Source organism: Ascidiella aspersa, chromosome 1, assembly GCF_963924565.1.
Source record: "Ascidiella aspersa chromosome 1, kaAscAspe10.2, whole genome shotgun sequence".
Classification (NCBI taxonomy): Eukaryota; Metazoa; Chordata; class Ascidiacea; order Phlebobranchia; family Ascidiidae; genus Ascidiella; species Ascidiella aspersa.
Window position 1 is genome coordinate 35570402 of NC_139447.1, and position 26001 is coordinate 35596402.

The 26001-nt window shown below is 37.0% G+C and overlaps 1 protein-coding gene across 1 annotated transcript in view; it reads left to right on the plus strand.

Moving 5' to 3' along the window:
* Positions 1-26001, plus strand: part of LOC146170272 (E3 ubiquitin-protein ligase HUWE1-like) — a 149072-nt gene that overhangs the window by 93478 nt on the left and 29593 nt on the right. Inside the window, exons 47-63 of the mRNA XM_083391035.1 lie at positions 1004-1059; positions 2160-2301; positions 4473-4600; positions 12425-12613; positions 14421-14641; positions 15393-15603; positions 17105-17245; positions 18687-18732; positions 19025-19105; positions 20319-20474; positions 21212-21315; positions 21406-21475; positions 21918-22025; positions 22726-22845; positions 23606-23909; positions 24568-24709; positions 25248-25383. Of these exons, the coding sequence (XP_083247161.1) occupies positions 1004-1059; positions 2160-2301; positions 4473-4600; positions 12425-12613; positions 14421-14641; positions 15393-15603; positions 17105-17245; positions 18687-18732; positions 19025-19105; positions 20319-20474; positions 21212-21315; positions 21406-21475; positions 21918-22025; positions 22726-22845; positions 23606-23909; positions 24568-24709; positions 25248-25383 (2355 nt within the window). The remainder of the gene's footprint in view (positions 1-1003; positions 1060-2159; positions 2302-4472; positions 4601-12424; positions 12614-14420; positions 14642-15392; positions 15604-17104; positions 17246-18686; positions 18733-19024; positions 19106-20318; positions 20475-21211; positions 21316-21405; positions 21476-21917; positions 22026-22725; positions 22846-23605; positions 23910-24567; positions 24710-25247; positions 25384-26001) is intronic.

Sequence of the window (26001 nt, forward strand, 5' to 3'; positions counted from 1 at the left end):
AGTTGGCCAGGCACAACTTCTAATACCACTTCAGGACAATCATGTTGCTTTAGGCACGATTAGGTCTTTGTAGGGGGAACCGCCGTAAACTATTGAAACTTAGGATTAAAAAAGTGGAGTACAAGCGTTTTTTGCGAACGTTTTTGCTACTGTCATCATTAGGGTTGTTTACCCTAGCAAAAGATGCATTGAAATTGCAAAAACAATTTTCAAAAGGTGATACGCGTTGCGTATAGTATTGTCATGTTGAAATTTGAAACGTTAAAAAAGTATTTTTATTTCAGTTGTTATTATATAGTGATCATTTTTTTGAAGGGCACGGAAAACGATGATACGTTTTTCTTCTGATGTCATGTTAAAATACAAAAATCTTCGAAATTGTTTAGATTTTTTGTTACTTATTTTAATACACTGGCTAAATTTTTGCTTACCTATTTATTTCTTATGTCGCTCATCAATCGTAGAACCAAGCTTTTTAAATTGTCAGAAATGTTAAAGCAATGGTCGGAAAATTCATTCAGCGTAAATTTTACAAGAGATATTCAGTGCTACTTTGTATAAACATTACCGATTTTTTTCAACGTACATGCCGAAAGAAAAACGCCAATACAGGGTTGCCAAAAGTCTGTTAAACTCCTTTTTTTTTGAAACTCTTTAAATTTATTTAGAGTGTAGCCTAAGTTTTTAGAAAAGCTGCTTTCTTTGCAACTTTTTCTGTTTAGAATGCTTTGTAGTAAAAACAACTATTTCTTATTGTTGGAACCATGGAATTTATGCTGTTTTGTTCTGAAAGTATATTAAAACACTTAGTTTAGAGTATTCGAATGTTAGGTTTTTGATAAGCTTCAAGTTTTTTGTCCAAGTGTTTTGAATTTATTATGTAAAATTATGTAGCACCCCCATTATACACTCAAAGTTGAGCAAATAGCTCGGTTTGAATTTAAAAAAAAAAAAAAAAAAAAAAAAAATCTTCTGACCAATTTCTTTTTTTTCTGTGTTCCAGATGGAAACGACGCCACCCCCTCACATCTGACCTCCAGCGCCCAGGAAATGTCACAGGTATGTGATGACGTCATAACCCCGAACCTTACGCATTCGGTTTTCGCTGCTTTTTGGTGTTTTGACGCACATTGCATCCGTACTTGCCACACGATCGTATGATTCGCCAAAAAAATCCTTAAAGACCTCCGTTTGCATTCGAAGTGCGCCTCTAAGTTAGGCTGGTATCTGTGGATCGCGCCATTTCCTTAATAATTAATGGCTGTTTAGTACTCTATATACGATCGTGGATTGGCGCATTTGTTTTAACTTAACTCATTTAATATTAAGGTTCTTGAGTTTTCAGTTTAGGAGGCTGACCCATTTAAATTGAAACTTGGAAGATCATAAAAATATCTCCCCCCGTTTGATAAAATGTTTACAGTTTTTTTACAATATACACCCTGAAAAAGTCATATTACTTCTACAATTACCACAAACTTCAAGGAACGGTTCCGTAACTCGTTTTATTTAATCTCAGCAAGGAACGCAATTGCGGAATATTTTCCGCATTACTTTTAAAATTCCGATCACTCTGACATTTAGTTTGTGTCAGATGTTAATTAATGCGATTTAATGTTCATAATTTCCCCACCATTTTTATCACACTCTGCACTAGTCGTTATTGACCAGTTTAAGTTGCTAATACTCTTCATGCTGCCAGGGTTGTCACCAAGTCTTTGACTTGATTTCCTAGCTTAAGTCTTTCAATAGTCTTTGAATCTAGTTTATGTCCAGCTTAGGTTAAGTGTTTACAAATTGCTGTAAAAAATCGTTTTAAAAAAACTATTTTTAATTATGACATTTGTGTTTTGTTTTGGTGTGTCAGCTCCGATCCGATATTATTGGATGTACCTAGTCCACCTTTATACTTGTAACAAATAATATGACATTCAAACATATAAAGGTTTTTAGAAAGGCAAATCAAAGGTTTAACAAGCCCAATTTTATCTAGTTTCTAGTTGAAGAAAAATTTAACATTTCAAAAACTAAAAAAAAATGTTTTAAAACTCTTATTATTTTTTCCAAACTACATTAGGTTTTAATTCATGGTTTACATTTTCTGCACAGTCCTGTGTAAAATACAACTTATACGTATCAACAATCTTCTGCACTCGCAGGCTCCAACCGCCAGCACTCCGGACCCAAGAAGCACCCCACTAAGCAGGGAATCCCCCGCTGGGGCCGATGCCGGAAGCAAGGGGGGTTTGGGTGACAAGAACCCCCAGGCCCCAAGTACCACCGGAACCGCGCCAAAATCAGGTAAAAAACCTTCAAGTTGTTAAAAATATTTAACTATTTATTTTCTATTTAAAGTTAATAGCTAGAAATAAAGGGAAAACAATAAACATGGCTCCCTGAAGGTTTCGCGTGCCCAAAATACTAAATTTGTTTTTCGCGTGAAAACCTTGTAACTGAAAATTCATGGATAATTTTGAATAGAATGAATTGGTTTTAAGTAGAAGCCTATATGTGCCTAAATGTAGTTTTCTAATCTCGAAGAACCATTCCTAAAGTACATTCATAATTATTTTTTCTTCAAATTTTTACGTTCCCAAAATATTATTTTTGATAAAGAAGCAAATATATTTTATAAACGGGAAGATTGCATGCAAAAAAAACTCCATTAAACAGGTACGGCTGTCACGTGGTCATGTTAGTCATTACATTGCCTTTTTATCGTGGTTGCGTTTAGAAAACGTTTTAAACTTTTAATGGAAAAACTAATTGTTGTGTAACATTTACAATTAATCGAGCTTAGCAAGGCTATTTTTTTTTTGAAGCACAAACATGATCTTTATTTCTGTCCATGTGTTTTTTTAGGCTCTTAGCGAAAAATAAAGTTTTGCCCGCCTCTTAGACGATTTAGCATATTTTAATTGCGTGTGGAATCAGTTTTATGACAAAATCCAAGCTTTCCTCCACAGTATAAAATTGCCCGTAAAAATGCCGAGTCGTTAAAAAGTTTGATGTACAGTCGTATTCATGAAAATCAATCAATGTAGTTTTTGTTTGAGTTTTGCCTATATAGTTATAACATGTTTCAACATAGCTTACTATTTACAGTATTTCGTTGTTTAGAATTCAAATGTGCGCTGGCATTCATAGAAATTAATCGTTAATTCCGTTCGACATTTTTCCAAATATTACTGTTGTACATGTGCGAACTATGCTTCACATACATGGATTATTTTGTCATCGCCAATATAATAACTGTAGAGGCGGCGCAGTTAAGCTGCTATCACGTTATTCGATTCGTGCCTCATATCTCCGGCAATAGAAACCGTGCTTTTTATTGCATTCTACACATTTGCACGCGTAGGCACGACCTAATAGAAGCTTAGCTACACGAAAGGCGAGTTACATTTATAATAGAAAGCAAATCGATTTTTCAGTTGTTTAAATTTTTCTCAACATTCGTGGCGGGTATTGAGCGTGCTAAATTGCTTTTAAAAATGTTTTTACACGTTTATGTACTGTACCAACGTCAGTATTTGCGTTTAAATAGTCTTGTTATACTCAAAACTGAATTAGTATTTTTCAAATTTAATGCTGTGTGTTACAGTTTTTACCAATCAGCCCCTCATTTGAATTCAAGACTGAATGTGGATTAGCATTAGGGTGTATGCTATAAGGATGGAAATCAAAGCTAACGTAATTACTTGCACTGCAAGGCTGTGGTTCTAAATTTTTTTGCGCAAAACCCCCTCTAGTGACTTTTTACGGTCACTGTGTTTCGCCTGTTTTTTGGCAACCATTTTGCATTTATTTACTTATTTTAATTAAAGCCCAAAACTTAGTTGAAGCAACCAACTTTAAGCGTTGTGCACAGCAGGTTCTAGATCAAGCGCGTGGGCAATTATTTTTGGCAGGGGGCCGCATAAAAAACACAAAATGTCTTCACGGGCCTGATCAAAAGGGGGATCTGAAATACACATATGTATTGTGCGATTTCTTTTAAAATAATGCTTTAAATGTCCACATTTTGACAAGCACGTAATAACGTATACTTGCGGTAGCCGCAATAATTTAACTTGCCATTTACATAAAATACCTAAAATCTGCCCGAGCACCACAACTGGTGCTTGTCCCACAGGTTGAGAATCAATGTCAACTATATTAACTAAGCCAAGTGAAATGAAAGAAGTTTTTTTGCAATATTTGCGCTTCTCATCATATTTATTTGTTATTTTTAGTAACTTATGGGACATCGTTATTTTGGAACGGACCAAACTATATTTTTAGTCAGAGAAGTTTATGAACGTGTTCGTGCGTGTGTGAGTGTTCTATATATCGGAGTAGTATTAAGCAGGAATGCGGAGTCGAAGTCGGGCTCGCGACTCAAGAAGACTACGCAGTACCGGAAACCGATAAGGCCGCCATATTATAGTTGTATTATGACAAAACCAGACAACTTTTCCTTATTTTTTTAGATGATTTGCTGGTCTCCAAGTCGGCGATTCTGCGCCTGTTAGCCGAACTGGTCCGTTCCTACCCCTACTGTTCGTCCATCGTCACCGGACATCACTACAAGGCAGACCCGACGACCCACGTGCATCAGGTACGCTTAAAGGAGTTTCTACTAGAACACCAGATTACTTGACCTAAGTTACCAGAGTTTAGCCTAACGAGAGTTAAGCAAAATGGTTCTCAAGTGCAAATGGTTCTTAAGTGAACCATGTTATAATTATGGTACCGCCAGTGGTTCCTAACCAGCTGAGTTAAGCAAAATGGTTCCCAGGTGCACCATGCTGTAATTCTGGTAACGCCAGTGGTTCCTAACCAGCTGAGTTAAGCAAAATGGTTCCCAGGTGCACCATGCTGTAATTCTGGTAACGCCAGTGGTTTCTAACCAGCTGAGTTAAGCAAAGTGGTTCCCAGGTGCACCATGTTATAATTCTGGTACCGCCAGTGGTTCCTAACCAGCTGAGTTAAGCAAAATGGTTCCCAGGTGCACCATGCTGTAATTCTGATACCGCCAGTGGTTTCTAACCAGCTGAGTTAAGCAAAGTGGTTCCCAGGTGCACCATGCTGTAATTCTGGTAACGCCAGTGGTTTCTAACCAGCTGAGTTAAGCAAAATGGTTCTCAAGTGCATCAGGAATTAACAGAATTTCATTTAAATTCTTCAACAGTTCTTTAACGAGCTTTTTGTTTACATTTTTTTTAGGCGTTTTTAGATCATAAAATGCATTTTATGGATTCTAGTTTTGGTAAATGCAGATATGTTTACAACATTATGGGTATCGGTAATTCTTTTTTAGGATTCGTAAGCAAAAAGAATCAGTAAATCAGTAACAAAACGTTTAAGAACCACTTTACTTCGCGCAAATTAAAACAATAAAAAAGGTCATCCTACACGAAAAAAGCCTAAAAGAAAATTTGGTCGCAAAATATCTTCCAAACTGTAAAAAGAATCAATCTTTGCGTGATTAAAAGTATCGTTAAAACGTACCACAGGTCATTTCGAAAATGCCAAAATGGACGTCGAAATTCTTGGCATTCTGCATTTATATATTTTTTCCGCATGTTTTGGCCACATGTTCGCCTGCTGGCCGGTCGGTTGACTAATTCTGTTCGAAATCACGCACGATATATTAGGTAACTTGCGATTAATCAGGAAGCTCTGCATGCTTTTGTATTTCGGAATTGTCGGTGACTGTGAAGAATATTCTAATGTCAGTTTATTAACATAATTCAGTAAAATGCCCTTAGGATTTTAAAGCTACTCTTAAAGCCAGGAATTCGGTAACATGTGGAGTTTCGGAAGATTTTTTGCACTTACTTTTTTTTGTTCGATTTATTTCCTGAAAAGCAAGTGTTAGGAGTTCTACACTTGTACTCCAATTAAAAAGCAAGATTAAGTTGATAATTTTTTAGGATTGAGAGATATTTTTCTTGTGTCTGGAGGCAACGCCAATGCTTCGTATGAATGCGGTTATCGTATTCAAAATTCAATTAATATTTTCTAGTTTCACAAAAATATTATTATTTTTTTACAAAAGCATTACAGTTTTAGGACTCGGAGAGTTTAGCAGGGTGTCTTAAACCCATAATTTACAAACAATATCAAAATATGCCTGAAAAAAAAAGGCTTATGAAGCTGTTTTAAATATTCTTAAGGTATGGAGAAATACGTTTTTACCCTAATTGCAATTAAGGGTTCGAAATGTGCGATAAATCATGACTGTAAATGTGTTAAAGTGAAAAACTAAATGATGACACCACAACGTTGCTGAAAAACTATAGGAATTTTAGAAGGCCGCATTAACTTTGAGGCATAGCTGAAAAAGCCTAGTAAAATTAATTAAATTTCAACTTATTTATCTCAATTTTATATGTTCTGTTCGTTACAAAAAGCTTCGGTGATTAGAATTTGGTCTCCAAATTTTTGCTGTTATTCTTACACTTAATTTTTGAGTCGCGTTAAACAAATATTGAGAAACGCTATTTTAATTAAACATAAAAAATACTGTACATGACAGCACCTGACGCACGCAGGAACGCTATTTCTGCGATTAAATCGTTGGTAGTCGCTCCTAACACGGAAGCCAACCAACACGTTTCCAGTGATCAGAAAGGTGCTGATTGCTTGGTTGTTCGCCCAGTTAGCTCTGTGCGCTGGGGTGGGTGTGATACGGGCTATGGAAGGGTTACCATAAAAGTCTTTAAGTCTTTTAAAGTCGTCCAATGTCTTTGAATTGTTTGCCTTTTAAAAAGTCGTTAAAAACAACGTTTTTACAAACGTCTTTGGATAGTTTTTGAATTTTTTTTATGTCAAACTTGTGTTTTTTTCAACACATGCGGTTGTAAAACCAGTGTTTAAACTAGTATTTGTTGAAATGAATATTTCGTTTATACTATTTTGTTATTGAATTATATTAACAAAACGTCGAGCAGTCCAATTTTAAGTCTTGCTGATTTAAAAAAAAGTTGATTGTGTTGTTCCAGTTCCATTTATAGTTACATATCAGTAAATACTTGCCGAAAATCTATGAATTATTTTTTAAGGGGTGATGTAAGACATAAAGGGTTGAGAATCACTTCTCTAGCGGTTCTTATATGCAGCACCAGCAGTAGCAGAACTCTTGTGCAGAAAGCACCAAACGCACAAAACGCACTAGATATAGTTGCACAGCAAACTGCACAGGCTCAAAAAACGTGCCGACTATTCCTGGACGTTTCAAGTCACGTTCGACTTGCTAAAGTTGTGCAACGAGAAGGCGAATGGTGACGGACACTGGACGATTTCCTTTGACAGCCAAGCACGGAAATCAGCCGACCGAATGCTGCAAGACTCCCCCCCCCCTCCGCCCAACTGAAACCCCCCTTTTCGTTGTTCTATTGCGGCAATTGCACCGTTGTTGGCCGTAGGGGACGCGTTTAGTAGTTTATGTTATGTTTGGACCAGAATAGTAACTATTTATTCTTGTAGTGTATAGAATTCTGCTGCAACAGCACAAATATAGAATTCCTAATTCTTTTCTTAACGTTATTCAGTTTTTCGAGCCAGTTGTTAGGTATTGGTACCGTTTTCTTGATTGAATTTAACTGTTTGTTTACAAAAAAGCCAAAAGATAGCTTAGCGGATTTCACCTTTTTGTGCAATGTTTTATACAGATAAGGTGTCTTGCTTACACTACAGAACAACTTAGTTTAAAAGACAGAGTTAGATTTACACACAGTATAATAAAAAACAGTTAATAATAACTCTCGATCTATGTGTTGCGTTAGAGCACGGAAGTACTGTCACAGGCTTTGGCATATTTAATGACAAAATTGAAAAGGCCTTGTGAATCGTTTACAATACGATTCTTAACATCGTTAGCAGTTTAGCGCAGCACTGTGCAACCATTCAGCAATTTCCTTAACGCCTGTAACTAGCCCTACAGCGTTGTTGTTTGGTGCTTTCCAAATTTGCGGCACTATAGTCATATTAAGACTTTTGTATTTTTGTTAGATATCTTTGAGCGCATTAGGCTCTTTCAGGTCGGAAAACAGTTATCGGATGTCTTCGAAACGTTAGAAATACCCCGAACTATAAGTTGTTTTTATTGGATATGCCAGGTAGTTAAAGCTGTAAGGTGAATTAAAAAGTTGCCACACCCTGAATTAAGGTATAATATTTGCCGCCATTTATAATGCCTTTTTGTAAACCCTGTGCTGTACAGCGCAGTTTGAAATGCTAAAATCGTGTTTTAGTTAATTTTAGGCTTTTGTTCACGACTTCGGCAATGTTTAAACGCGTGTTAGTACAATGTTCCACATAGGGGTTAGCTGTGATTCTGTATCATACGGAAGGAGACTCTCGCTTATTTTATTTTGAATGTTTTTCCCTACCACTGCTGTTACTATAGTGACTTTATGTAAGCTTACGTTGGAAGTTTCCAGTTAAAAACAGCTTTAAAAATGACAACACTAATAATAATTAGCAAAATTACTCAGCAGCCGCAAAACTCCCAAATAGTTACTTTATATAATCCTGCGTTGAAAGTTTTCAGCAAAAAAACAGCTGTTAAAAATGGCAGCACTGGTATTATAAGAAAAAATATTAAGCAGCTGCGAAACTCTCAAATAGTGAATTTATATATTTCTACGTTGAAAATTTTCAGCAGAAAAAAACAGCTTTAAAAATGGCAGCTTCAGAATATCAGCAAAAATATTTAACAGCCGCGAAACCTTCAAATAATGACTTTATAAAATCCTGGTTGAAAATTTTCAGCAAAAAATAAAGATTTAAAAATGTCAACAACGTAATCAGCAAAAATATTTGGTATATAGTGACTTTATATATTCATACGTTGAAAGTTTCCTGCCAAAAAAACAGCTTTAAAAATGTCAAAACAAATAATCAGCAAAAATATTCAGCAGACTCTCAACTCTTGAATAGTGACTTTAAATAATCCTGCGTTAAAAGTTTCCAGCAAAAAAAAAAACAGGTTTGAAAAATGGCAACTCCAATTAAGCTTCAGTAATATCAGCAAAAATATTCAGCAGCTGCGAAACCCTTAAATATTGATTTTAAATAATCCTGCGTTAAAAGTTTCCAGCAAAAAAATGGCAACTCAAATTAAATCAGCAAAAATATTCAACAGTCGCGAAACTTCCAAATAGTGACTTTATATAAACGCGTGTTGAAAGTTTTTAACAAAGAACAGCTGTTAAAAATGGTAGCTCAAGTTAAATCAGCAAAAATATTCAGCAGCTGCGAAACTCTGAAAATATCGCGCTGGCCAAATAGCTTCGGTTTGTGGCAAAACCGCGTGGAGATCCTTTCTCTCCAGATTTTGGGCGCGTTTCGTAATTTAGAATTCACCTTGAATCCAACGAGCTATAGGACCTTATATGGAGCGGTTGCCTGTGTCAATGTGTTCCCTGTTGAAGACGAATAACAAGCCCGGTTTTAGCTGCATGCAATGAAACACACTGCTGGTAAAGTCAACTTTTATAGTCAGGTGTTTTTTAATTGTTTGTTAAGCCAAAATTTTTGGCGTTTTTTTATGTTTCGTGTTATTAGGGACTTAGTTTGTTTCTGATTAATATTTTAACGCATAAACGAGGCGTATTTTAGTTCGTTTATTTTACAGGTATTTTCAATGAGTGTCACGCCATAGGTTGTACATTAGTGGATCACGCCATAGGTTGTACATTAGTGGATGTCAGATTGTAGTTTATCATATAACAAGATAGTTTCAAATATTACAGCAAACGTTGGCTGTAGATTTTACCAAGTTGTTGACCTGCTGCTATGTATTTCTGTTTAACATAGGACTGTTTGAGATAACAGACGTAATCTGAAAGCATCTCATTTCTGAGTTTTATTAACCTATTATGACTTATAAGGTTATGGGAATTTTCAGCAGCACAAAATTAGTTTTGATTGCAGCAAGCCTATAGTTTGACCATAGGCAAAACCACAGTTCGTCTAATTCAGGGTTGTCAGTTAGGATTTTTTAAAGCCACATTTTTTGGCTTTTTTTGAACCTCTTTGGATTTTATTTTTAAAAATCCTATTGAAATTAGCCTTGTTTAGGCTTTTTTGTTTTATTCAAAAACTTCATGAGTGTTATGTTAAGAAGAGATCAAACTAACACAAAATAAGAAAAATTGCCCAGAAAATTTTACAAAAAGCGACAAAAAAATGCCCCAAAAAGAGAAATTCAATGTACAAGCATGACCATTTATTGCATTTTTTTATTAATTTACGAAAAATCATAGGCTTGTTAGAGTTTGAAGTAGATTTGGCTTTTTTTGGCTTTTTTCCGAGATAAGTTTGGCTTTTTTATTTTTGCCACCTGGCAACCCTGGTCTAAATGTGAGAAATATGCGCAATAGCGCGCCTGGCGTTGCAAATCTCCACTTAAATTGATTTATATCGTGTCAAGGTATGCTTAAAAAAATGTCGCACGGACAAAATATTAAAGGGTATAAATAATACAAGCATAACCCTTCATTTGAACCTACCACGGCTCTATTAGCTTTACATAAATGGTGTTTTATCGTTTTTATTTTTCCTTCCACCGCCCTAATATATTGCTTCCTTTCGATTGGAGAGCGTCGTAAATATTCTCGTAATGTCCCTTTTGCTCATTCTTAAATTTCGGCGCGCGGTATGTAGTTTTAGTTAATAATTTTGAAAATAAGGACGCCGCCTAAACCTTCAAAATCAGTTTCTCCCACTAAGTGCAGTCCGCTAAGTTACCCAATACATCAGTCGTACGATGTTTTCTTATTGTTGAATTTAAAATAAATTTGTTACTTAAAACTAATTAACCGTTTTACATGTTTTTTGGTATCATGACGGAAGGTTAACAGTTAACACTGTATATATGTCTACTTCTCCGACTTAACAAAAATATAATCACAGGTAATTTGCAAGGTAGAAACCCGTATTGTTCTTGTTGTGCGCCATTTTATCATTTGCTGCGCAACAATTCGCCTTATTTCTTAAGATTTCAGCAATCGGCCTTGGCTACAAGACCTGAGCAATACAGTGTCGACAACAGTAGTCGTGCCTTTAAAGCAGTTGTTCTTAAATTCCTTGTCGTTTCTTGCTGTCCCAGTCGTGCTTTGAGGGATCTCAATTTTTAATAAAATGTAGCCTACTTCTGTAACTACATACTTTGATGAAATTGTTGCGGTCCCGTTAAAATGTTAGCGGCAAAGCGAAACCTGAAAAAACAACCAGGCCAATGCATTTCCGCCATTTTTGTTTTTCGGCAGCAAATAATGTAAGGTCGAGTAAATCGCCAGTCACGACCCAAAATCAAGAACTCGTTTATGGGTGTGACTATATGACGCGCAGTGCCAGGAAACAACGTAGAATTCAAATTCGCTGTATTAGCGGACACTGGCCAACGCAAGTTGTGGTCATCGCTGTTCCCTTATTTCGCCAATGCCCAAAAAAACAAAGGACATGCCGAATAAATAGAAGTTTTTTGGCAGCGCTAAGGCTATTTTGCATTCGAACGTGCGCCACTGTGCGTTAAGGACAGCTCCATGTTGTTAAAAATGTTAAGTCAGTGCTTCTCCACCTTTTTTCGTGCCGACCCAAGTAATATGCTTAACTACCTATATGACAGCGAAGCAATTTTTTAGTGAGCAATTTAGTAAGTGAAAAAAACATAAGACATTTGCATAAATAAATTCGAATTTAATGATTATGAGACACGTCTTCGAATTCGTCCTACAGTTTTCTTGAATTGTGGAGAAATATCGCTCAAAAGTAGAAAATCCAACCATGTGAACCACTGCAGTCGGCGACCCAATCGAATCAAACGGGGACCCAATTTTGGGCCGCGCCCTAAAGGTTGAGAAACACTGTTTTAAGTTGAAACTTTCATTTTCATTTGAACCGCAAAGCTCTTGTTTATGGACCGATATCCACCTTTACTTTACAGTCAATATTATGTATTTAAATTTCCTCTCATGTAAGTAGGGCAGCTTGCCTTTACTAAGCTTTTCATGTTTTTGAGTGTTGCATAATCAAGCATCATGTTTGTTCGATTGAAGTAGACCGAAAAATGTTACCTACTTCTGTATGGGCTTTGATATTCGTATTACGTCTTACTACAACCTTAAACCATTATTCTCCTGAATTGATATTATTATGGCAAGGCGTTTTACTATTTTTTTTTATGCCAAAAACTGCTAAATAATTGCCCAAATACATAATATTCAGGGTCTCTCTGCCCAAGGCCAAGATCCAGGACTATCTCTTTATTCAATAAAGAGTTATTCAAAACGTTCAAAAGTTACCTGCCTTTGTATGGGTTTTGGTATTTCTATTTCGTCGTATTACAATTTCCAACCATTATGCTTTAAAACTATATTAGTTTAATTATAGTTGTCCCACGATTCTTAACCTTCTTATTTCATTTCTCCAGGAATGTAGCTGCCTTTCGTTTGTGCTGGACCACCTCCTGATCCCAAGATCAAAGGTCCTCCCACCTCCCTCCTCCGCAACATCCAGCTCCACTCCAGGTGGAGGATCAACAACCGACAAGTCCGCTCCTGAAGCTCCATCGGAAGACGCCGAATCTTCCAAGGCTGGGGCAAGCAAACTAACTCAACAGGTACCGAATCCGTTTTCCCAAACGACATTAACATTTTATAGCTTAATTTGTGTTTAAGTCAGCTGACCGAGTCCTCCAATAGACTAACAAACTCAGTGTAGCCAGCCTAGGTTCTTGCGATCGACTGAAATATTTTTTTAGAGACTCGCAATGGACTAGTTCGGTAAAAAGTCACAAGAACACTTGTTAAACATTTTGAGCGTTAATTGCATTCAAAGAACGCTTTATTAGGCTTGTTTAGACAGACAACAATTGGTCATTTTAATGTTCCGCTTGTGTGCGATAGTTACTGTAAACGTAACACTCATTCGACGCAAATGCTCAGGTGAAATGTGTCGATCGACTTGTTGGCTACCCCAGATTTAATGCAAGGATTAGACAGGATAAAAAACTTGGCTGCGCTGAGGTTTGAATTCACGACCTACGGCCATACAGGGACCGTCGCTCTACCAACTGAGCTGCACAGGTTCAGAAGTCGAAAAACAGCCGACATCATGTTTATACAAACATCTTCGTATTTAAGGGAAGATCCATAGCCCAGTTGTTGTGCGAATGTGTATGAATATTCTTCCAAGCCAGATAAATTACAATAACAAACCAGTATGCTCTGAAACGTAGAAAGCAGGCAGCGTAACAGTTGGAGCATTGAGTTGTTAAAAGGGCCTCGCAAGACTGTTAGATGCGGAAATAATCACGAAAAATGTTAGTCATATAAAAAGATGTATCATAGTTTTTATAGTGTAAATTAAACCCTTTCGGTCGCACAGTTATGTCAGTTTACATAGGATTAAATAAAATGGCCAATCTATTTTTGCCCCATACTTATTACATTTCAAAATCTACTTTACCTTATGGTGTTTTTCTCACCTCATAACCAAGTTACATAGCTACTTCAAATAACGATATTTCCCGATATCGGATATTTACCCGTTTACAAAATTTTCGGACATGTCTTGTGATTTGATTTTGTTATCGAGTGGATCGTTTTAAAAAAGTCGCAGGTCGTTTATCTTGTGTTATCTTCAATAGGCCTTCGGTTTCGTACAATCAATATATTCGTTTAAATATCCGACGACCCCAAATGGGTTTCGGTTCGAGCCATAGCATACTGCAAGCATAGCAAACAAAGCGAATCTTATTTCAATTGAAAACTAAAAAAACTCGAAAACATCCCATTCAGCGATACATCCTCCCAAATCTGACTCATAGATTCGTTGAATAGGTTACTTATCACGAGTCTGGTTAAAGAAAACCGCGTATTTCATTGTTGTAACACCGGCCACTTTTCCTTTGTTCGCTACCATTGTTCAATATTTTATAAGCAAGTACCCTTCAAACCTGTGGTATGATTACTTAAACCATTTGTAGAGCTGGATGCTAGCATTGTGTAATCTGTTCGAGTAAAAGAATTTGCATTATGACGCCACACTGATTATACCAAGTAAAAAAAGCATAGCAGTTAGAGCAAGGATGACTAAACAGTCATTGACCATGAAACTTCAAACATATTAATAATAAGTACTAAGTAGTTTACTTAAACGAGAATCATAAAAAAGCTTTTTCTAAAAAAAATTATTATGATTTTGATTTATCATACAAAAGTCATATGATAATTGAAAAAGACTAGGTGTACTGTACAATGAACTGGACAGCCTTAAATCACTAAAAAATATTTGTTAAACTTTAGAGCCGCATAGAGGTCAATAAAAATGTAACTAGCAAGCCGCTTACACATACATAAAGTATTGTTAGTTATAGGTTAAATGTAAGATAGCCAAGTTTTAAGCAAGCATTTGTATGTTCTTAGGACGGTGACACGGAACCATGGGACCAGGACTGCCCGGCGCTGTCCCGGGTCCTTCTGGCCTGTCTGGCCGCCAGTCACCCCCAGACCCCGGTCCCAGGGGGTGCAAGCGACCCCCACGCGGTTCTGGTGGGTGAAATTAAGTCGGCCCTCTCTCGCGCCGTTCACATACCCGAGTCGCCTCAGAAGCACGTTCGCTTGAGAGCTTTGTTGGATATTGTCACGTAAGTATACCCCAGTGTGACGTAATAAGGGTTGAGCATTTTTTGAAATTCTATAGTGAAATGGTATGTTTTCTTTCGCCTTGCAAACTTGTTAGGACCAATTTAGTTGGTCTAATGTTGTATTGGTGGAGTGATGTTTGGTGTAAATATGCCAAAACACAACTTCGCTGCGCCAGAACATTTTTATTTTAAATATCTTGCAATGAAGCTAATAGCCTCAGTTTTATTTTAGTGTTGACATCCTTTTGAATTATGATGTTGAGCTATTTGCAGCGGTAAACCATTTAAAAAAAATCGCCGCCGATATAAATTTGGTCTTAATAAAAGCAACACAAAAGCCTGCTGAGAAATTCGCTCTCTCTTTCTTTCTTGTTACTTTGACACAACAGCGCAATAACGCACAAATTTTGGACGCTAGTAAGCAAAAAAAACTAAGGTAAAAACGATAGCAAAATACGGGATGACAAGTTTGTTTGAAAGAATATATTTCGCCTTAATAGGCTCAACAGTTTTTGATTAGCCATAACTAAGTAATAATTCCTCATTGTTCGGATTCTATTAAGTACATAAACTATTCCACACTAAGTTATTTTATAAATTATTTGACTAGGACTACAGTCATTTAAAAAAAATGACTTGTTTACAACACTACAATCTATAGAACACTAACAGGAAGCCATTTTGTCCTGCTTGTAAGAAAGAATGTGTTTTGCAATGACAAACAACAAGTAAAGGTCATCTTTTTAAACAGAACCATCATCGAATGCACCACCAAGGCGCCGCGTGGCCCTCTTGGCCAGGGACAGTCGGCCGAGGCCAGCGCGGAACCGGGGCCGTCCCATATACCCCGCCTGATGATCCGTAGGGGGCTGGCCACCGACCTGGCCAAGTTACCCCACTACATTGACCTGGGTTCACCTGAAATGCCGGCCACCATTAACTCAACGTTAAGACCCCTAGAGGTAGGTTTATTGGCCTAAATGGATTTTTTGTTATTGTTTAAAGATTTTTTTAATACACTTTTGGTTCGTTTTCTACCATTAACACAACCTAAAGACCTCTTGATAGGTTTATTGGCTTAAACCAGTGCTTTTCACCCGTGGGACTTGTGCGGATGAAAAAAATGTAATGCAGATAACATACGTCGTGATGGTGAAAATGGTGCATATTATTATTTTTTATTATGTGTGATACAGTAATCAAACAAGCTTGTGCGCGCACTTATATGTTACAGCTACAGTAATATAGTCTTGTAGTGGTACATTGAAGCTAACTATTTTATACCGGTTAAGGCTCATGATTTTGATACACAAACCCCCCCTTTTTTATTTCACAAATAAGGAAAACTAAAGGTTGCGAACTCACTTCGTACGGATGAAAATTTTCCGAAATAATAAAGTTCGAACGGTTCTTAACGTTAAAAAGCACTGGCTTTGATGGATTTTTTGTTCTCGTTTGTATGTTTTTTTGTTCATATACAACATCTGTTCGTTTGCTACCAGGATATGCGGAAATGGTTTCATTGCCAGAGTGTTTTTTTTTAATGATTAAAACTTGTTGCTGAAAAGAATATCTGATAATATGCCCCTTGAGATTTTTTTTGTTCTCATTTAAGTTTTCTTTCAAATACACTTTGATTCGTTTACCACCGAGACCTGCGGTAATGGTGTTAATACCTAAATCAGTACTTCTCAACCTTTGGGTCGCGACCCAAAATTGGGTCGCTCTTTGATTTGGTTGGGTCGCCGACCGCAGTAGCTCACATGTTTATACTAATTGAGATTGGTTCTGAGAAAGACATAGCCGTTGGTTGCTTAAACTGATCCAGCCGGGTGCGATTCAGACATTTTTAAACAAAGGCGGCGTTTAATTTCAATGCATTTCATAAAACTAAATTTAATTTCCCGAGTTTCGCAAAATTTCTATGATTTATTCCTGTGTCTAAATTACTTTGTTAGCCGGGTAAATAGCCGTTGGAAGTGCATTTAAGCTATTTTCCCGGCCGCTCATTTACGCATACACCAATAGGTCAATATATATCGATTTAAACAACTTTGTTTTCCAGGTAAATCAAAATTAAGAAAATTAAGGAAGCAATACAAATAATGTCTTATAATAATTATTAAAATTTGAAATTATTTTTGCTAATGCTAATGTCTATTTTTTGTTCGCCTACAAGAAGTTGTTTTTTATTTCGCTTAGAAGAAAAAACAATTGGGTCGCCAAAGCTCAGTCGTCACACTTACGCCTAATATTTGGGTCGCCACGAAAAAAGGTTGAGAAGCACAGACATAAGTGTTTGCTTTTACTGATTAAAGCTTGAAACTAAATAGATATGCCCGGAAATGTCCGACCGGAGATAAAATTAATATAAGAGTTTTATCAAAAAACCTCGTCGTAGCAGACTTGATCCATCAACATCCAGCGCAAAATTAAGAAAAATAAAACGTTTTTTTCTTTCAGGTTTTGACTCGACTCTCCACCACCGCTGTTTTCTCATCGAAGAGTCACACCGGGGAAGCGAAAAAGTCCTCCTCCCAGGATGCCACTGTTGCCAGGGAAACAGCCGCTGGCGAGACTCCCCAAGAGGAACAGACCCAGGAGGTAATTAGTTTGTTTTTTCTCATCATAATAGCTTAAAATCGAAAGCATAATCCTCGCAGCATTGTGTATTTTGCATCAATACATAGGACCACAGGTCAGATGATCTAGTTCAAATGTCATTTTCACCTTAATTTCCTATACCTTTCACTGGTGTATCAAAGTTATATTTGTGATATTAATTTAGGTTTATACCATGAGAATATAAAGATATTGATTTAACAAAGATTTAACAGAATCGCGCACAACAGTGCCTCGTCTGTGTGACTCTTAGTGTTTTTTTTCTCAAAATAAACCTAAAAAAATTAGGCCTTACAAGTCCGGTCACCTTATTGTTGTTGCTCCAACTCATTTTTGAAGTTTTAACAAAGTTTTCATGTTTTAACGCAATTTCATTTGGTCACAGATGCCATTTTGTACGGGTATATAATCTACAACGCTAGCTAACAAGAACACTTCGAAAAACGACAGGCTTCGATATTTTTTTTTACTTTTTTGACTCTCTGCACTTCAGTACAAAAAAGGGCGCGAAAACAGGGTTTAAAATAGATCCGTGCCCTTTCCGAGCGTCTTTGAAAAACCGGCGTTGCGGTTTCAGTTTATTATTGGTGCTGAGTGAAGTCCCGGGTGTTTTATATCGACATTCTCGGGATTCCGCCTTGGCGCAAACTCAATTTCGTCTGAAAGTCTGGCCGTTAAACGCCAAGCCCGTCGCATTGTGGCCGCCTACTCCCTACTCACTTGTTATTACTTTGCGGTTCGCTCCAACGGAAAAAACCGATCTTTCTTTTTTCTGCCTTGATGACTCGTTTAAGGAAATTTGCAATGCCTCTACAAGAGTTTAGCAGTGGTTCTCAATATTTTTTTAGCTCGCGGCACACTTTTAGCAAATAAAATATCGTGAATCGCTTTATATAGTTATCACTTTGCAACTGCCCTTAATACACAACACGCACTTGTTAGTGTATAAACCTTGTATCGAATGCTCGTTGGTATGCCTATTTGTAATGCGACGTTTTTTTTACAAGTTTACAAAGAATTTCGCGGCACACTCAAGACTAGGGGTTCTTAATTTGCTTTTTTGGTTAGCATTGACCAGGATCGGCATTATATTTTTAGAACCAACGTCATAATGTGTAGTCATAAAGCAAATAGACCTAAAAAAAGCTGTTTTCGGTCTCAAAATTTTGAAACTTAAAAGAAGTCTAAGGCTATTCAAAGCGAAGGCGCCAAACGTCTGGTTTTCAATTAACCTTTAGTTTGAAAAATTTATTCCATTTTTTAGTAATAAACTAAGATTTTGACTAGGACCCCCTAAAACTTGTCCACGTCCCCCTAAAACTTGTCCACGTACCCCTAAGGGGTCCACGGCCCCAGTTTACTAAAACCCACACGTTTGAGAATGTATTTTCTATTTATAATCGTGTACTTTTTCTTGTTTCAGAGTTGGATGACCGTCAGCGAATCACGTGAGATGGAAGATGATGAAGGTGAGGGTAAAACTTTGTTAAAAAAAAAACTTTTCGCAACCGTTTACCATATCAAGTGTTTTAAAAAATATGCGTCTTTTGAAAATGAATTAAGAGATACTCCAAACATTCAAAATGCTACCTTATTCCACATTGATATTCATACTAAGTATCTATTTCTATTTTGCACCACATAATTTTATAATTATATAATTTTAAAAATTTTTACTCTAAATTGGTATTCCACGTGGAGGACCGTTTAAATGTTGGGGGCTTCACTGAGCAGCGCTGATTTTATGTTAATTTCTTGCAGACAACATGTCCGACGAGTACATGGACGTTTTGCCTGGAGACGACGTAAGTCAGGAATCAGACCTTCAATATCTCGACGCATGTAAGTTTTAATAAAAATTTTCAAGCATAAATAAATACTTGACTTTAAGTTCAAAGTATAGATATGCCAAGCACACGCCTTAGTTTTTTAGTTTTTTTTGTATTACAACCTTTTAAATTGAATAATTTTGACTAATCATTGTATTTTATGGAAATAAGTGATTTTTAATTTGCTTGTTTGGTAAAAAGTTGATTGATACACCAAATAAAAGATTAATCCACATAATAACTTCAGTTTTTTTTATCAAAAAGAATATATTTCGCCCTAAACGGGAACCTTTTTCTTCATACCCAAAATCAATCAAACTAAAAATTGTCGGATACTTTGTTATAGGGAGCAAATTTAATAACGGCATTTCAAACATATATTTTTTAATTCGTAAATTACTAAACAAAAATTAGCTAATATTGTACCCACGAAAAATACAAAAAAAAACAACCAACTGTTCGAAAATGTACAGCGGTACAAATAGGCAGCCATTCTATACAAACCACACCGAACGTCGGTATGGCAATTATTGCCTCTCTAACCGCCAACGTTGAAAACTGGCGCACCCTTCCGTCTTCGCTTAATGCTATAAATATAAAAGCTACAGACTAGTCGTCGCAGACCTTGTCTGCGGTCGCCGCCTTTGTACGTGAGGACTACTCTACGCACTAACCACCTGGCCTATGCAACCACCACCTCGTTAAATACGCACGCTAATTAATAGGAAAATTACAAAGCTTGAAATTTAGGGTATCAAGCATGACTCCCTTGCCAAGGCCGTAACTTCTATTTAAATACACATTGATGCTTTTTTTGCTTGGAAGGCAAAAATAAACAATAGCTGTTGCATCACATATATTTAATAGGCAAATCTATTAAAATAAAAAGTTTATTCTAAAAGCAATTTTAGGGGGCGCGAGCTCCACTTTAATAGTTAACCTTTTATAATGATTTTATTGGTGCGATTTTTGTTCTTGTTAATTCTGATTTAATGCTGTCCTATGATTTTACTCAAAATGACACATGTGTAGATTAGTAACTGAATAAGAATGGTTCATGATTTTGCGATTTGCGACATTTTGGGGTGCTATCTTGCAATAGTTTCTCGGTTGAACAAACTGAGATTTTTTCTTATTTCTTCGAAATAGGTAATCATCTAAAATGTGTAGAAAAATGTGTTGCCTATTTTAAGCTCTATTTAAAAACCTTTCACTTCTTTCTTCAGCCGAAGACCAGCCCTCGTTGAATCAGGAGGACGTCTTCATGGACTCGCTGCAGGGAGGCAGGGATCGCGGTGGAGGAGCAGATCATGAGGAAGATGAAGGAGCTCAGGATCACCACCAGGATGAAGAGGATCATGACGCAGGAGTTCATGATGATGGTGAGTGGTGGAGGTCTTTATTGAATGTCTTCTTAGTCAATGTGTTGCGTATCTTAAAGTTGACACTGTATATAAATATATATATATATATATGTATATATTATATATATATCCCGATAGCGTTTTAAAAAATCCACATTATAAAATATGGCAGACAACAAAGACAGATTTTTTATTATCCAAAATAAGTGACTTTTAAGCTTTCATGAGTGGTGGCCCCTTTCCAGGGACTCCTGACAATTTGTGCCTCGCCACCATTTTTCAATAGGTATAAAATTAACACCTATGTCATACGTTAAACAAACTGAACTTTCAGACGTTTAATGCATCCAAATTTTGTGACAATGAAGTCTTGGCTTATGGCGCAGATGGCTGCTATTGCAGTTTTACACGATTTTTTTTTTTTTTTTGACGACTCTTTCTAGTGGTTTGATTTTCTTTCAGGGTTTTGCTGGAGAAGAATCGGCAGTATTTGAGCTTATAAGGGAGAAACTTGTCAAATTAAAAAACAAAGATCTATATATATAGTTCTTTTTAAAGTTTAAACAACAAATCCCTGATAACAAAATTGCCAACAGAAACATTCTGTTAACTTTTTTTCGAATTGATATTTTAAGACAACTAAAAGCTACCGACAAGATGAGCAAATTTCGTGATATATTTCGTGAACACTCACAGCTGCAAGCAAGGCTTCACGTGATCACTTAGTCAAATAAATCTAAACTATACAGGAACAGAAGACGAAGATGACGACCACAGCGACGGGGTCGACATCGCCGACGACACGATCAACGGCGACGACTCGAGCGATGAAAGCGATCAGGACGACGACGACCAAGACGTGAGTCGACGGGTACGGCTCTATGACGTGCATTTGATGACGTCATAGGATCGCGGGCGCTTTGTGACGTATCTTGTTTTTTTTTTGTAGGATGATGATGACCTTGAAGATGACGGATCGGAGATGGACAATCAGGAAATGGACGACGAAGACGTGGACGGTAAGTCTTGTTCCTTTTTGTGTCGTGTCCGTTTGTTAAAAGCTGTGGCAGCACTAGTTTTAAATGTTTTTTTTTAAATTTTTTAAGAAAAGCAACGCTACTAAACAGTTTTTTTTTGTTATCAAATGTATGGTAAACTCAGCAGCGTTAGAAAAATCGTATTTTCTGCTTTTATTCCTACTTTTTCCCCATTTTTTGTGTTTTCTTTTAAGAATAATTCTCCTTAACTATATTTTCAGATGTTTTTTTTTGCGTCATTCTTATATCATGAATCGATTTTTTATTTGACCCTTGTTACTTTGTAAGCTTATAAAATACCAACCCCCCAAGACTATCCATTTTTTCATCGTTTTTCACAAAACACTTCCAGTATTATATTTTACCGTTCTTTCAAAAAAGGGTTATCGTTTAACTGCCCTATGTTTATATTTTGCACATTCAGCCGACTCTTCATACGATGACCTTAATTACGACACTTTTGTGTACGATCTCATGCAAGGGGAAAACCCCGATAACGACCTGTTCATTCACCTTGAAGACATTTTCGGAGGTGAGTCATATAAGCCCTGTAGTGTGGCGCCTATATATGCATTATAGACAGCACTAAATAGGATACTTAATATTATATTGAATATAAAGCAGTCAAGGGGTTACAACTTAGGTATAAACGTCAATAAATCCGCTTCTACACTTGAGCTTACATGGCTTGACGTTTTAAAAGTTTTTTGAGCAGGACGTTCTTTCAAAAGTTAAAATATTACACACCGATTTTTTTACCTACACTTAAGCAAGGATCTAATGTAGCAAATGAATGTCAAGCCAAAAAGGTCGAGTATATCGACATTCTGTTTAAAATACGTTCGATACAGACTTATCACCATTAGTTGTTCACATTCTTTTTGTAGATACACTATAGATCCGTGTATAGTGTAAGTATATTGGTATCCATTACGGTATAGTATTCATGATTTTTTTATAAATATTGTATTTTTTGTTTCTACTCTTGCAACGCATTTGATAGTTTTTCAATGCTGGCCTTTAACTCACAACCGATATATCCAGGAATACCTTTTTTAATATTGCTATAGGACCAACAAACGTTAAAACAAACTCACAAATGTTGAAACAAACTCACAACCGTTATACCCAAGATAATCTTTTCGACATGGAATATTACTTCATGATTTTTAGTTTTCGTGTAAGCCACCTATACGACGCTGATAACAACCTCTTTCTTCTTTTCACTCCAGGAGTTGCAGGGGGCAACCGACTCCAACAGCAACTTGTATCGGTCAATGACGTCAATTCAAGGAGGATCGCCCTCCCCGTGGTTGTCCATGGCGACGAGACCCGGGACTCGACCGAACCAGGTAAAAACAAAAATTTGAAGTAACATACAGTCAAACATATTGTTACATAAGTTTGTTAGCATTTAAACCAAACGTAACCCCCTCACGTTTTATCTTCCTATTTAATTGTTTAAAGCGACATGCACTGCCGCACGTGACGTAACAAGACAAAGTTTTGATTTAAATTTTATATAACAAACATAACATTGATCTATTTATTTTCTACCATTATTTAAAGAAGAATAAATTAGAACAAATCAAATTGCAGTATTTTCTGACTGTTTTAATACTTTATCAGTGATCTGAAAGTATAATGCAAGTTTTGCAGAACCCCAGATTCCTCAATCTTATTACTCTCTTTTTTATTCGTATTGTGAAAGACGTTTTTTACCAAAAACATCCAAATGTATAATTTATTCCCGTACCGTTGTTTTATTTAAAGATATTATACCAAGGTTCAAACTTAATTTTAAACCATGGGTTCCCAACCTGTTTTACACTTACACCGTGCCCCCCTTTGAAAATTTTGAGAAATCTATGGCCCCTAATTTTTTTCAACCTTTTGAAAAAATAAGAAACGTCATTTTAATTAAAATGGTTTATACAGTAACCGGTAGTTGGAATGATAAAACGTTATAAATACAACACACAATGAACATTAATGTACATTAATTACATATTCAGTTAATGTGATGGTTGAGCTAAGGGGCCATGGACAACAGGTTGGGAACCCCTGATTTAAAACGTTATCTTTTTTGCAATCATCTGTCACCTTTCTCAGGTCGTGCCATCCCGCCCATGCCAGGGACGGTTGCCACTTGCCACCCACTGCTTGTCAGACATGCCAACCACGCCCAAGTCACTGACAGCTCGGCCGCCGTAACAGCGCCAAGGCCCCAGAGCTACGCCAGCGCCCTTACCGGCCGCAACACGGACGGCTGGAGCCACCGGTTCACCAGGAACGGGTACGGCGCCACCGGCGGGACTCGAACCCGCAACATCGGGGAGCCGCCCAACCAACACACGATACACCTTCATTACACCGGCAATGGACAGCCAAGAAACCCGCCAATGGTGCTGCAAAGGTGAGGTGGTAGTTTTTAATTTGTCAGTGAATTAATGTATAACGACTTATATTTTTTACTGATTATTGATGATGGCATGCGGTATTGCCGAAACGTTTGTACAACAAAAATGTATAATGTTTATTGTTTTTTTATGGCTAGAACGTCGTTGTCTGCCCGCTTAAATCAAAAGCGTTGGATAAGAGCTGATAGAAAAGATTTAAATAAAGATAGGAATACGTTCGGTCTGGAAAAATAAGTCTGTAAAAAATAGGAATGTAAACTTGAATATTTTAAAATTTGTGTGTCGCATTTTAAATAGGAAATTATCTAATACGTGTTATCCGAAATACTCCTTTAACTTTCATTAATGTAGTAAAAATGGGTTAAAATTGCACCAAAATAGTGAAAAGAACTTTTCTTTACTGCTTTTTGCGTTTTTTGTTGTCGTTTTTAGAATGCTGTTGTAAACATATCTTTAAAAAAACATATCTTTGCCATTTGCCTATACATTTTTATACAGCAAAAACGACTATTTAGGCCGCACCAACCCAAAATGTGAAGAACTTCTGAACTCTTTAAAAAACCCGAAACGTTTAGAAAGTAAAACTGGACAAATATACAGCAGCATGACTGAGATAGTGGCACCGTTCTGATAATTCAACTTTCCTGCTTCCAGGTTACTCGGACCAGCGGTAGCCCAGGATGTGCTCCAACTCTCAAACTCCCTGTACAACGAGGGCGGGGGCAGAGCGCAGGTGGTGGTCAACGCAGACGAGATAGCGCACGCATCGGACGACATCATTGACGGGATGTTCCTGGTAAGTGTTGCCGATTGATTTTAGTTGAATATGTGTAGGAAAGGCGGGATTAAAATAAACCGGGAAAGGTTAGTTGTTACGTTTTACCGATAGTGAACTCGTACCGGTATTGCTTTATGAAGCTTGGCAGTTACATTTACTGATCTGTATTGCGATGAGTTAAGTTTGAGTGCATATCCAAATGGTTTATCATTATAAATCCGCACGCAGGGGTGTTTAAACCCCTTAAAGTCCGTGGACCCCTTTGTGGTACCTGGACTAATTTTAGGGGTCTATGAAGGCCAAATTGAAATCTTAGTGAATAGTTTAAAAAATGAAACCAATTTTAAAAAAACGAGAGTTGAATTCAAAAAACGCTGTGGCCCCTTCTTCCTAAATGTATTCAGATCTTATTTAAGCTTCACATTTGTTGCATTAAAAACAACAGCAAGAACCCAAAAACTGTTAGTCGTTAAACCTCCAAGTCTAAGGGGCCCTTGGACCCCAGTTTAAGAACCCCTGACCCAATAAATACCCTCAACTTTGCCGTCTCCCCCAGGACAATATGTTCCAGCTGCAAAGCGGCGTCATGGCCACCCCAGCCATGGTTCCGGACGCCGTCCCCTCGTCCTTGGCCCGCTGGGTCGAAGTGAGTTGCGTGTTGGACGCACAGAGCCTCTACGACTGCTTCACACGTGAGTTGATGACGTCATGATGACGTTTTTATGTTGTTTTTTTTTCATTTGTTCACGGTAATTTTATCAAGAGCCGGAAAGGATTGTTCTTGCAAAATGCGTTTTAATTTTTTTCACAGTTTTAAAATTGATCATTCTTATTATTTTTTATTATTGGGCAAGAAATGCTGGAACAGTTGTTTTTAACTTTAACATGGTTTTGTTTTTAATGTTTCTCTCGTATTTGAACTTCAATATGTCAGCGGCTGACCAGGACCTATGACAAAACATGTCTATTCAAATTACTGTAGCGAGCAAACGCAGTGGGAACACTTCCCGATGTATTCCTCCACAGAATGTAACCCTTGACCTTTAACTTTAAGAGGGAAACCTGGGGTTCCGAACACCGCTTTGTGTTTAATTGGACGGTTTAGGGATTCCAAATTTACCAAATGGGTAGCTTTTGTGAGGGATAGTTTAAATTTTTATTTACGTCTTGCTCTACTACGTTTTAACAATTATTCCTAAAAATTGCAGTCGATATTTTACTAAGTCTGAAAAAAACACATTTCCCGGGGCCAATATGAAATACAATCGGGGCAACCTTTCATAAGCAACCAGGAAAAATAAAACTATAAG